The sequence below is a fragment of the Chrysemys picta genome, chromosome 4 (genome assembly GCF_011386835.1).
Source record: "Chrysemys picta bellii isolate R12L10 chromosome 4, ASM1138683v2, whole genome shotgun sequence".
NCBI lineage: Eukaryota > Metazoa > Chordata > Testudines > Emydidae > Chrysemys > Chrysemys picta.
In genome coordinates, this window is record NC_088794.1 from 150,038,012 (window position 1) to 150,051,705 (window position 13,694).

Here is a 13,694-nt window from a genome sequence, read left to right on the forward strand (position 1 = left end):
AATTAAGGGAAGGTATTTGTGGACAGATAAAGCTGTCAGGCGATAAATTCCCTGCCATTACTTCAAAGAGCTCAACACTAGCATTTTCTGTGAATGGAAGCATCTAATTGGAATAGAGCTATTTCACTTTTTCTACTTTAACAGCACTTTGCTTTTACTTTATCTAGGGGAGTCCAGGCTTGGGTACTCCCAATAAATTATAAATTGAAATCACAATTAATTTTTCAAGATTCAATTCTGTATTACTGTTGATGCAATCTAATAGAAACAAACTAATGAAGGAACAGTCTAATATCAAATGGCTGCAGTACAACGTGATTATTTTACATGTCTGCTGAGATTATTGTAATGTGTAGATGTGGAAGTATGGTAAATCTAGTTTGAATTTATGAGCACACAACAACAAAAATTAGAACAGTTTTCAAAAAGTGAAATACCACTTTGCAATTATCCATAAATTTAAAACAGCTTGTATCATTAACCTTATACATTTAAAAAAAATCTCCAATGACCTAAAACATATAAAGCCAAAAGGACCTTTTGTGGAAGTTTCTTGAGGTGAGCAAAATTGAGCATAAAATGGAAAGCATTTTACAGTCTACTTTCCATTTTATGCTCCATTTTGCTCATCTATGGAGTCATTATTATAGCTCCATAACAACAGATATTGGAAACTTTGCTCCACTAATAGGAGAGGATTCCTCTGAAGAGAGAAAAATATTCAAACAAAAGTAAATCAACATTAATATGCCAAAACGTTTTCATTATGAAGTATCTCTAAATAATCATCTCAGGGTGAAATCCTAGCCCCATCAAAGTCAATGGAAAATTTGACATCCACTTCCATGAGGCAAGAATTTCACACCCTAGTTTAAAAAAAAAAAATGGAGTATAGCCCAGAGTTTTCCTAAATCCAATCCTGGTGCAAGCAGGTATAGTTCCATTAACTTAAATCACTGTTCATCACTCCCCTGAAGAGTACCTCCACTGTACCCCATACATCCTCACAATATTGCCCACTCTACCTGCTACACAGAGGAAAGACATCAGCTTCTATTGTGTATACCCTATATAGGTGTTGTTAAACCCAATATATACACCATACTGTCCTGAGATTTCTCTTTCAATGGAGTTAACTCTACTTACTCCAGGACTGAATCTGGCTCCTTGTTTTAGTAGCTGTGGTTCATTTAATAATAAGTCATGTGTTTAATAAAACTTTTCAACAATCAGAAGGCACTATTTATTTTAAACAGTAAAAAAATCTTACCCAAAATGCATCATGAACATCAAAACAATCACTCAGTTCATTGTGTTTTCTACATCCATAACCACCAAAATATATTAATCTGGAAGAACAAAAAAAAAAAAAAAAATCTATTGAACTTCATTTGTTTTAAATTAATGTTCAATTTGATATTTTGATAAGCTATTATATTTAATTTTATCAGAAATTTCAATTCTCTCTCCTATTAATGTTTAAATGTGTAAACAAAGAAAAATATTACATACTGTATATAATTACTACACAACTTTGTGTTGCTACACACATAAACATGCCTGATACAAACGCACAAAACCAAGGAAATGAAGTTAAGCTACATGCTCTACTCTTCCACGCACAAGTTTATCACACCTCAGCACTGCCAGAACTACTACACACCACGGAACAAAGCTTAACTCTGCCCCCATTTCACCCTTCTGCACACACACCTTTACCAGATTATATTTTTTTTACCAGTAGTGGTTGTGAACATTTGGTGCTGTAGTGGGCTGTTTTGGGAGGTGGCAGTTTGATGAGGATTTTGTACAGAAGAGAGGTTACAAGGGATGATGGAAGGCTGGCATCCCTAAGAAAGCAGAGTTACAGCAGCTCTCTAGTTATTTCCCAGTATTGTGCAAGCTTCTACGGAATACTCATCTTCAGAGTCACATCTTCTGAGGACTGATTTCAAAATGGAGCGTAGTTTGCCCCCAAAGACGTACATTTCACAAAAGTGTTGAGTTACTCACATACTTCCACCTGAAATGGGTGGATCTTCATTCTGTACATAAATTAAACTTTACTTTGAATAAATTAATTCATGCTCTTGAACACCCTGGTATCAACAGCTAAAAAGAGATGCATGGCTGCATACATCTTTATACATCTCGCAGCTAATTCAGAGTTTCAAAACCAAAATGCAGTACTAAATACTAAATGTGTTGGGTTTGGGGGTTTTTTTGTCACACCCCGGAGGACCTAGAGTCTAGAAATCAATAAGTGAATGAATTGTTTATTTTGTTCATTATATATCATGTAACTCTTATTTGTTTACAATAGCTTTTACAGCAAATAGCCCTTATATACAATTGATTTATTTCTCTGTGACCAATTCTACCACCATAGCTACCTTTAATGGTTAATATAAAATCTAAAGAAATTGTACACATTTGTTTTTTAGTTTAATATGTTCAAATAATTTAAAGAACTTTTACAACCAAGTTGGCTAAATATGCTAAGAAGCATTTACAATACAAATACCTAGCTTGTATTCTCAACTTTGCTCTTTGTAGCAGGGAGTTATTCATTGAAATACCCTTTCTTATTGTCAATATTTTTGCAAACAAATATAATTTTAAATTATACCAATATAACAATGTTTTATAGCATAATCTTTGTAATTTCATGAGCAATTAAAAATTCAGTAAATGAACTTTAACACCAGTTTAATAAGTCATCAGCTAAATAAAAAGTAATATTTAGCACCTGAATAGTGTCTTGCACCCAAGGATCTCAAAGCACTTTAAAAATAATTAAATCTCACAACAACATCTCCATAAATTAGGGTTGGTAAGTATGATTATTCCTATTTTACAGGTGGTAAAACTGAGAGACAGAGATGTTAAGAGATTTGTCCAAGGTCAGAGAGTAAGTCAGAGTCTGAATTGGACTTCCAGTTTTGTGTTCTACCTATAATATAACACTTCTTCCCTTTGATTAGTAGGGATTAAAAATACTCTTGATGTATTACCTGTCCTTATACACCCAACAGGAAAGCTTGTCACGTGGTGTAGGAGGCTGACCTTTAAAGTCTGTAATTTTTTTCCATTTATAGGTTCCATTTCTTGTTCGCAAATTAACATAATACAGCTTAAAAGAAAAATTATAATATTTTAAGTATAAAATAAATGATTTTGAAGAATCAAGCACAAATCAGCAATAGATGTGATTACAAAGAGCAAAAGAACAATAATTTTCTTATATAAAAAAAAAATCTGAGTGCAATTGACAAATTATAATGCTTATGACAGTAAGAGATTGGTTCACTGACTAATTACAAGTAAAATGCAGGAAGAAGCAGCAAAATCTCCCCCTCTCAGTTTTGATGATGCCTTTCGGGTGAAATCCTGGCCCTGCTGAAGTCAGTAAGAATTTTGCCATTGACTTCAATGGCACCACTATTTCACCTGTTAGTCTCAATCTAATGCTCTGTCCACAAGCAGTATTGATTATAAATTCAGTGTACACAGAACCTAACTAGGTGCAGAAGTGCTGCAGATTAGTTGAACTATCAAACTCATTTCACTTGTTTTCTAATCTACACTGAAATTCTGGTTTCCATTACATTAATCCACTGAATAACCCATTTTCCCCATTTCATTCCTTATTAGTATTTAATTACCTGCAATCAACAGGGAAATTAGCAGTCATATGTTAATATTAAGTAGTTATTATCTGACAATCCTAGAAAAGCAAATGCCACTTGCCCGCTAAAGAGCAAAGAAAAAGCAACAAATGTGAGGTAAGTCTAATTATGTGAGAAAAATATATTTTTCTCACAGAAATACAATTAATTTTGGAAATACTTGCAAACTTGAGAAATCAAAATAAAAAACAAAACATACCGGGCATTATCTTGCAGTCTTAACCCAGCCAAAACTCACAGTACAGTCAATAGGAGATGTACAGATGCAGAGGGACTAAAGAATCAGATCTACAATTTAAAGTATTTTAAAGTGCACCTTTTCTAAAATAAAACCAAAATCTCACCCTTAGATTTTTCCCTCTAGTTAAATGCAAGGTTAAATGCTTTGTTAAATGAAGTTCTGCATTAGTAGTCATTCGATTAAAATACACTCCAGAATTAAAAGATTACAATACCCGATTACTGTATCCTTTATCATCAAATCCGCCAAATATATACAGCTTCCCATTAATGCAAGCTCCACAACTTCCTGACATAGAAGTAGGTAGCTCTCCTTCCATTAGGTGCATTGTCCTGCCATTTAGTAAATATATTAAAATCTCATAATTTTGCTCCCAAACAAACCAAAATACATCAAAAGCAAAGCAGTACTAGTAGGAGATATAACAGGATGGGGAACACACAGTTGCTCTGGGAGGAGGGCACATTAGCAGTCTGGTCAGCACTATCAGGTGTGCTCACTGAGGACAGAATCTTTTTTGAGACTTTTTGCTGTTAGCTCTAGCAAGTCTCTACTGAGCATGTGCAAACTGCAATTTTTCAAATGCTTATAAATTGGCCAAACTTGGATGGATGTTATGACAAAAGGCATCCCCTGCCAAATTTCAAGTCCCTGCACCAAAGCATGGAGCATTTCAAAGATAAGGGCTCAATAACTTTTTAACTTGGGCAAAACAGCATATTTTTCCCTAGCCTCATTCTTAAACAGCTCAACCCATTTTGGCTGAAATTTAAAATATTATATTATATCACAGACACCCAGCATGGAAAATTTCAGCCCACATGGCTAAAGTTTGGCAAAATTACATGCAACTAAAAATAGGGTCTGATAATGGGAAGTATCAGGCAATTTTAATAATTGGTATCGCTACTAGACCCACCTCCCCAAAATTTGTAAATACAATTTGATGTAAAACTTAAATATTATATTGCTAGTGATGTGTAAGATTTTAATCTGATTTAAATGTTTAAAATACATTATCTATGCAAACATATTTCTGATATGATTAAGTAATAACAACAAAAAGAAAGTAATCCTAAAAGGATCAAGCACTCTAATCTTGTTGTATTTAATATTCATTTTAACATAAAAGTTCATTGAGCCAGTATAAATACATAAGTGGCTCTTTACATTTAACAAGTCTTAAACTATGTTTAAAAAGTTAACATTGGAAACATCCCATTGAAAAAAAATTACTGTGCTTACATAGGTATTTTCTTATCTGAAGACATTATTCCAAAATATACATCAGATATTAAATGTTTACAGTAAATGAATGCAGGCTATTTAAGCAGCCAAGAGACATGAAACAGACCACATTTATGTATCTGAAATAATAGTCTTTTTACCATAAGTAATAATACTCAGGTGTAAATAGCACATTTTGCAAATTCATTAAATATAAATAAAATGGCTTACCATAACCCACTATCAATTTCATAGAGCCAAAGCTCATCATTAGGCAAATACACTTCATTTTCTTCAATTGACTAAAAGAAAACAAATATGCAAAATATTTCATCAGTTATGTATCATACGTCATTACAATTCAAAAATCATCAAATTACATGCTAGTTAGGAACATTTCACAATTTTTTAGTGAGACAATTCACAAAGACTGTATACAATTTTTATGCTCAATGTGTGCTCCATGATCATTTTAACTGGAACAGCTCAATAGCGCTAGTATTTTATATTTAACATTGTAAGTTCAAAACAGGTTTTTATTTTTATTTTTGAAGCATTATAAAAAATAAAGCATATATGCAGAATGGTGTCCCTATGCAATAGTTTTATTAATTGCTTAATACCAGTTCTACTCACTCACTTTCACAAGGGTAGACTGGAAAAAAAGCAAGTTTGGCTTTGCAGGAAATGAGAGAGAGAGGGAGGGGAGTAGTTCCATATTCAACTAGCAATATCAGTTTAATGCACAGTGGCCATCTTGCAGAAAATGTGAAAAGCAGTAGCAACTCAGGAAAATGATTAAGTGCAGTCAAGAAATATAGTAATTATGATTAAAAGCCAGTACATTTTGCATTGTAGTTGCAACATGAAGCAAAGCACAGCACAACCAGTACAAGAAACCACACTTAGGCAAGCTTCTTTTTTAAGAGACTACCCCAAAGTATCTCCAAAATAGAGTAAAAAGCGACAGAGTCCTGTGACACCTTATAGACTAACAGATGTATTGGAGCATAAGCTTTCGTGGGTGAATACCCACTTCGTCAGATGCATGTAGTGGAAGTTTCCAGAGGCAGGTATAAATATGCAGGCAAGAATCAGTCTAGAGAACAGAATAGAGAACAGCTATCTGCTTTTATTAGAATACTACTGATTAATAAATGTAATTAAATAACTGATCTTTCCTGGTCCCTTGAGTGATTACTTTAACCAGTTTTCATTGTATTGTAATCCTTGCTACCCAAATACACCTATATAACATTGAAGATGACCTGCCAAGGAATAAATAATTAGGTTTGTCCCCTTTTGCTTCTTTGTGATATGGCCTTAAATACTTTTTTTTAAAGGGTTTTTATGTTTTTATTTTCCCGCAATAGCAATTCAGGTCATGTCTCACCTGTGTTTCCTGAAAGTCTCTATGGATGGCTAGACAAACTGGTAAGATGATAGCAGTAAAATCATGAAGTGAAACCTTATTAATTGGAGGGGCTGGGATTTATTTTAAGACTTTCATTTTTTAAAACACCACTTTCACTCAAATACTTGAATAAAGAGTTGAAAGAAAACTTTTTTTTTAAAATGGGATTTCAATACCTTGGGCCCTTCAGTTGAGGACTCAGATCTCCCAATCAACATGTCTGTGTCCTCCAATAATGACATATTGCAAATGAGAGGCCAGATTTTAAATTTTGGATAAACAAACAAACCACCAAATAAAAAAAAATAAAAAAACACACTTAAAAAACGAAGGGCTTCTTTTTATATCATAAAATAAAGAAAGGCACAAGATCACTTTTTGTTTGCTTTGCAAGCCATCTTTAATTGGGAGGATTTTCCAGGCATAATTGAGGTCTGATGACAGATATGAGTGAAAGAGGTTGTGTGTGGTGGTAGGGGGAGAGTGGAAGAGTATAGGAAAAGAAGAAGGCAGAGATATAAGATCTTAAGCTATGGAATGCCATAAAGAAGAGGTGAAGCTTAAATTTAATGCCGGAGATTGAAAACCTGGGAAGGTTTTCAAATAGGGGAGAATGGTTGGGAATGGAAAATTATTTTGGTAACAATGGTTTGAATGAATGGAGGGAAGAGATAGGAAGTCAGAGAGAAGGAGGTTGCAATATTAAGGTTGGTGATAATTATAATATGAATCAGTGTCTTTACAGTGTAGGCCTGACTTGATATGAGTAACTGGACATGGGTGAGGCCTCATTTCTTGGAAGACAGGATTAGGGAGATTAGCAGGCTGGAAACAGAACATATGCACTAGCTAAGATAAGGGGGAATCATCTAGGGAATCACTTGCAATGGACAAGATAAAATGGATAAGATAAGCATGAAACATAAGATGAGGTAGAGTAAGTCATGCATGGACAGTACATGGGCAGAGCATGCCACATAGGGACTGGTTCCTACAAAGTGAACAAGACAATTACAAAATGTCTGTTACAAAGTATAGTAAATGCAATATAATGTGTAAATGTATATAAAGGAAGAGGTTTGGTGTGTAACTTTTGATATGTGGTATGCACTGTACCCACCCCCTATGCTTAAGTCTGATGAACTCATAGTAGCTTTCCTGTATGCCAAATAAAGGAACCTGAGTGATGAGATTGGAATCAGAATGAATTCTTGGGGAACAAAGTGGAAGAGGTCTTGGAGAAACACCAAAAGGTAGCAGGAACTGAGAGCAAGGGAAAAAATACAGGAACATAGCAGAGGAAGAAGCAGAAGGATCTAGAAAAAAGTCTGGATGAAAGGAGAAAAGAGAGAGAAGAATCAAAGTTAACTCCAAGGTAGTAAGCCTGTGCAATAGTTGCTTACATTAACATCTTTACTATAACTGATGCCTTATAATTATTTCCTTCCAAATTTGGGTACTGTATTCTGAAAGTATAACTGCCACCTTTGGTTATCTACGGAACCAGACTTTTGAAAGCACCTGTTAGGTTCTGTTCTCAGATGTACAGTTTGCAACTTTCACAGTGTATAAGACCACATGATGTGTAAGACCATGTGCAAATGGATTTGGGGGCTCCTGTGGTGGGAAGCCAAGCATTTATTTATATGAACAAGCCCTGAATTAATATAATTGGTGTTAAGAATAAAAATGCTGATTTCACTGAATGCTGGTCAACTGCAAAGTGTCATGCTAGTATTAATAAAGCACTTTATATCTTTAAAGAACTGTTAAAATAGTGACCTAATCCACACAACACCCTTGTGAAGTAATAAGGGCAAACTGACACGCAGACAGAGGTCAAAGCTCACATTTTCAGGAGTGTTCACTAATTTTATGTGCCCAATTTGAGACAGACTGGGAATCTGGGCCATTGTGCGTGACTTTTGGTGGTGCTGAGAACCCCACAGCTCTTCATGGGAAAACCCTTGAAAATCAGACACTAGTTGTCTCAAGTTGGTCTCCCAAAGTCAGTGAACAGAGAATTAGGGTACACAAAAATAGTAAACACCTCTGAAAATGTGTTTGCCCAAGGATATCCAGCCAGCCACTGGCAGAGGTAGTATTAACACTGAGGATTTCTCAGCTGTCTATTCTGTGCTTAGCCCTATGATAAAGAATTCTTAGACATAAAACTAGTGGAATTTGGATATTTACTTAGGCTTGATTATTCAGTAGAATATAAATGAAAATACAAGATACTGCTTGTGCTATTTGAAACATGTTACCACCTTGTACAGGCGTGGGACTAACAGAAAGGGAGACAGTGATTCTCCATATTTTGCCATTAATCTTCATTAAAACTTTCAGTGGAATGAACTGCATGCTTGTGTTTGTGCGGGGCATAGATGCCAGTGTTTGAAGATGTGATGCATGACTGGAAAATAAATAACTCAAATTCAACCCTTAAGGACATATAGGGAGATAATGTTTGTGTTTTTGTGTATTTACATATATATTGGTAGTGATCAACAATGTAATCAAACAGTCCCTGTCTATGCTGTATTCTGTTAATTCAGAGATCAAAAGGACATCTTCACATTTAAATGAATTGTAACCATAGGATATCGCTGTATTCATCTCCTAGAAATGTATAGCAAATCATCTGTGAATGGTGGAGAAACAGGCAATTGCCTGATATTAATCTGTGTGGGTAATTACCGGCGATGCTTAGGAAATGGGTCCACTTCAAAGTTCCCATGAATGCCTATTGTTTGCCAAAGGACTTCAAGCTGTCAAAGAAGGCTTGAAACTGTATAAAAAATGATTGTGGTCCTGATCCTGTTTATCTCAGATCTGCTTGAGGCTTCATGCAGGGGAAGCCTAAGCCATAAGGACTGAAATCCCAGTCCTGACTGGACGGCCCTGAATATAAACATTGGACTATAACCTATGAACTATTTCTGAAAGAACTCCGCATTTACAAAGCTCTCCCTCTCTGCTATGAATTTGAATTTCAAGATTGTACTCAAGTCTGTACATATACTGATCTTTTAACCTTACTCTCTATCTTTTCTTTTTTAATAAATTTTAGTTTAGTTAATAAGAATTGGCAGAAAGCGTGTATTTGGGTAAGAACTGAAATATTCATTAACCTGGGAAGTAATGTGTCCGATCCTTTGGGATTGGTAGAACTTTTTTATATGATGAATAAGATTTTCAGCAATCTTCATCATATTTGACTTGGGTATCTAGGGGAGGCCTGAGGCTGGGTTACTTTCAGGGAACTCAAAAAGAAGAACAGGAGTACTTGTGGCACCTTAGAGACTAACAAATTTATTAGAGCATAAGCTTTCGTGGACTACAGCCCACTTCTTCGGATGCATCAGAAGAAGTGGGCTGTAGTCCACGAAAGCTTATGCTCTAATAAATTTGTTAGTCTCTAAGGTGCCACAAGTACTCCTGTTCTTCTTTTTGTGGATACAGACTAACACGGCTGCTACTCTGAAACCTTTCAGGGAACTGTGTTGTTAGCTTCTGGATAACCAGTAAGATATTATAGAATCTGTTTTGTGCTGGCATAGTAAATCTAAGTGTTGGAATATCCACCAGTTTTGGGGATTGTCTGCCCCATTCTTTGCAGTTCACCCTAATTGAGTGACCTCAGTTGGCTCCCTTGGGACTCCAGTCACAGAAGGCTATTAAGGATATTTCAGACAAAATTCAGACGTGGTTAAGTTAGACAGATTCAGGTGACTTCAGTGGTATTGCACTTGTTTACACCAGAACTGAATATGGCCCACTGATGGAAAAATATGGACATATCTTATCACCTTACTACTGACTTGCATTACAATTAATGGATTTTTTTTGAGGGGGCGAGGAAGAAAGATCTTTACATAAATAACAGTTTTACTTAAAATATCAGGGGCTATCAATCTGAAGCAGGAACATGAGCTACATATGAGGAACCCTGGACAGATGGCAAATTATGGCACATAATTCATTGATTCATATATCACAGATTCATAGATTCCATGGCCAGAAGGGACCACTGTGATCATCGAATCTGACCTTCTGTATTACACAGGCCATAGAACTTCCCCAAAATAATTCCTAGAGCATATATTTTAGAAAAATATCCAATCTTGGTTTAAAAATTGGCAGGCATGGAGAATCCACCCTAAGCCTTAGTAAATTGTTTCAATCGTTAATTACTCTTACTGGTAAAAAATTACTAGGGCTGTCATGTGATAAAAAAAATCATGATTAATCGCATGATTAAAAATGCGGTCAATAATAGAATACCATTTATTTAAATATTTGTGGATGTTTTCTACATTTTCAAATATATTAATTTCAATTACAAACACAGAATACAAAGTGGATAGTGCTCACTTTATATTTTTTATTACAAATCTTTGCAATGGAAAAACCAAAAGAAATAGTATTTTTCAATTCACCGAATACAAATAATGTAGTACAATCTCTTCATCGTGAAAGTTGAACTTACAAATGTAGAATTATGTAAAAAAAATAACTGCATTCAAAAATAAAACAATGTAAAACTTTGGAGCCTACAAGTCCACTCAGTCCTACTTCTTGTTCAGCCAATCACTCAGACAAACAAGTCTGTTTACATTTGCAGGAGATAATGCTGCCTGCTTCTTGCTTACAATGTCACCTGAAAGTGAGAACAGGCATTGCATGGCATTGTTGTAGCCGACGTCGCAAGATATTTACGTGCCAGATGTGCTAAAGATTCTTATGTCCCTTCATGTGTCAACCACCATTCCAGAGGACATGCGTCCATGCTGATGACAAATTCTGCTTGATAACAATCCCAAGCAGTGCAGACCGACACATGTTCATTTTCATCATCTGAGTCAGATGCCACAAACAAAAGGTTGATTTTCTTTGTTGGTGGTTCAGGTTCTGTAGTTTCTGCATCAGAATGTTGCTCTTTTAAGACTTCTGAAAGTATACTCCACACCTCCTCCCTCAGATTTTGGAAGGCACTTCAGATTCTTAAACCTTGGGTTGAGTGTTGTAGCTATCTTTAGAAATCTGATATTGGAACCTTCTTTGTGTTTTGTCAAATCTGCAGCAAAAGTGTTCTTAAATCAAACAACAGATGCTGGGTCGTCATTCTAGACTACCATAATACAAAATACACTTCTACCCCGACATAATGCTGTCCTCGGGAGCCAAAAAATCATACCGCCTTATAGGTGAAACCGCGTTATATCGAACTTGCTTTGATCCACCGGAGTGCGCAGCCCCACCCCCCTGGAGCGCTGCTTTACCGCGTTATATCCGAATTCGTGTTATATCAGGTCGCGTTATATCGGGGTAGAGGTGTATATGGCAGAATGCAGGTAAAGCCATGGAGCAGGAGACATAAAATTCTCCTCCAAGGAGTTCAGTCACAAATTTAATTAACGCATTTTTTTAAGCAAGCATCATCAGCATGAAAGCATGTCCTCTGGAATGGGGGCCAAAGCATGAAGAAGCATACGAAATGTTTAGCATATCTGGCACGTAAATGCCTTGCAATGATGGCTACAAAAGTGCCATGCGAATGCCTTTTCTCACTTTCAGGTGACATTGTAAATAAGAAGCGGGCAGCATTATCTCCCGTAAATGTAAACACACTTATTTCTCTTAGCAATTGGCTGGACAAGAAGTAGGATTGAGTGGACTTGTAGGATCTAAAGTTTTACATTGTTTTGTTATTGAGTGCAGTTATGTAACAAAAAAAAAATCTACATTTGTAAGTTGCACTTTCACGATAGAGATTGCACTACAGTACTTGTATGAGGTGAACTGAAAAAGACCATCTTTTGTTTGTCATTTTTACAATGCAAATATTTGTAATCAAAAGTAATACAGGTGAGTCTCATCTTACGTGGGGGTTCCGTTCCGCGGTTAGCGCGTAAAGCAAAAACCGCGTATAGTCAAAATTACATTGAGATGAATGGCGGGCGGAATCGCCCGCACTACAGGTACAGTATTAAAATTGTTCTCTCTCTCTCTCTCTTTTTTTTTTTTTTTGCCGACCGCGTAAAGCTGAAATCGTGCATGTTAAATGCGCGTCAGAGGCGACAGACCTGTATAAAGTGAGCACTGTACACTTTGTATTCTGTGTTGTAATTGAAATCATTATATTTGAAAATGTAGAAAAACATCCAAAATATTTAATACATTTCAATTGGTATTGTATTGTTTAACAGTGCAATTAAAACTGCGATTATTTTTTTAAATCACGATTCATTTTTTTGAGTTAATTGCATGAGTTAACTGTGATTAATTGACAGCCCTAAAAATTACAGCCCTTATTTCCAGTCTGAATTTGTCTAGATTCAATTTCTAGCCACTGGATCATATTATACCTTTCTCTACTACTCTGAAGAGCCCATTATTAAATATTTGTTCCCCATGTGATTGTAATCAAATCACCCCTTAACCTTCTCTTTGTTAAAATAAACAGATTGAGCTTCTTGAGTCTATCATTATCAGGCATGTTTTCTAATCCTTTAATCATTCTTGTGGATCTTCTCTGAAACTTCTCCAATTTATCAACATCCTTCTTTAAGCGTGGACACCAGAACTGGACACAATATTCCAGCAGCGGTCGGACCAATACCGAAGACGGAGGTAAAATAACCTCTCTAATCTTACTTGGGATTCCGCTGTTTATGCATCCAAGTATTGCATTAGTCTTTTTGGCCACAGCATCACATTGGGACTTCATATTCAGCTGATTATCCACCACACCCCCCAAATCTTTTTCAGAGTCACTACTTACCAGGCTAAAGTATCCCATCCTGTAACTATGGCCTACATTCTTTGTTCCTGGATGTATACATTTACCCATATTAAAATGCATTGTTTGCTTGCACCCAGCTTACCAAGTGATTCAGATTGCTCTACATCAGTGACTTGTCCGCTTCATTACTGACCACTCCCCCAATTTTTGTGCCATTTGCAATTTTATCAAGGATTTTATGTTTTCTTCCACATCATTGATACAAAATTTAAATAGCGTAGGGCCAAAAACCTTGCAGGATCCCACTAGACATACACTCATTTTATGATGATTCCCCATTTACAGTTATATTTTGAGACCTATCAGTTAGCCAGT

At 35.7% G+C, this 13,694-nt stretch overlaps 1 protein-coding gene across 6 annotated transcripts in view; it reads right to left on the reverse strand.

Moving 5' to 3' along the window:
• The window catches only part of KLHDC1 (kelch domain containing 1), a 63,305-nt gene that overhangs the window by 44,000 nt on the left and 5,611 nt on the right, over positions 1-13,694 (reverse strand). For 5 of the 6 annotated variants that reach the window (XM_008171628.4, XM_005303411.5, XM_005303412.5 and 2 more), the window contains exons 2-5: positions 5,389-5,459; positions 4,145-4,262; positions 3,015-3,133; positions 1,271-1,349 (exon numbers count right to left, since the gene is read on the reverse strand). In XM_008171628.4, coding sequence (XP_008169850.1) covers positions 1,271-1,349; positions 3,015-3,133; positions 4,145-4,262; positions 5,389-5,459 — 387 coding nt within the window. Of the gene's footprint in view, positions 1-1,270; positions 1,350-3,014; positions 3,134-4,144; positions 4,263-5,388; positions 5,460-7,691; positions 7,798-13,694 lie in introns of those variants that run through there. The other variant, XM_065593996.1, reaches the window with a different exon arrangement.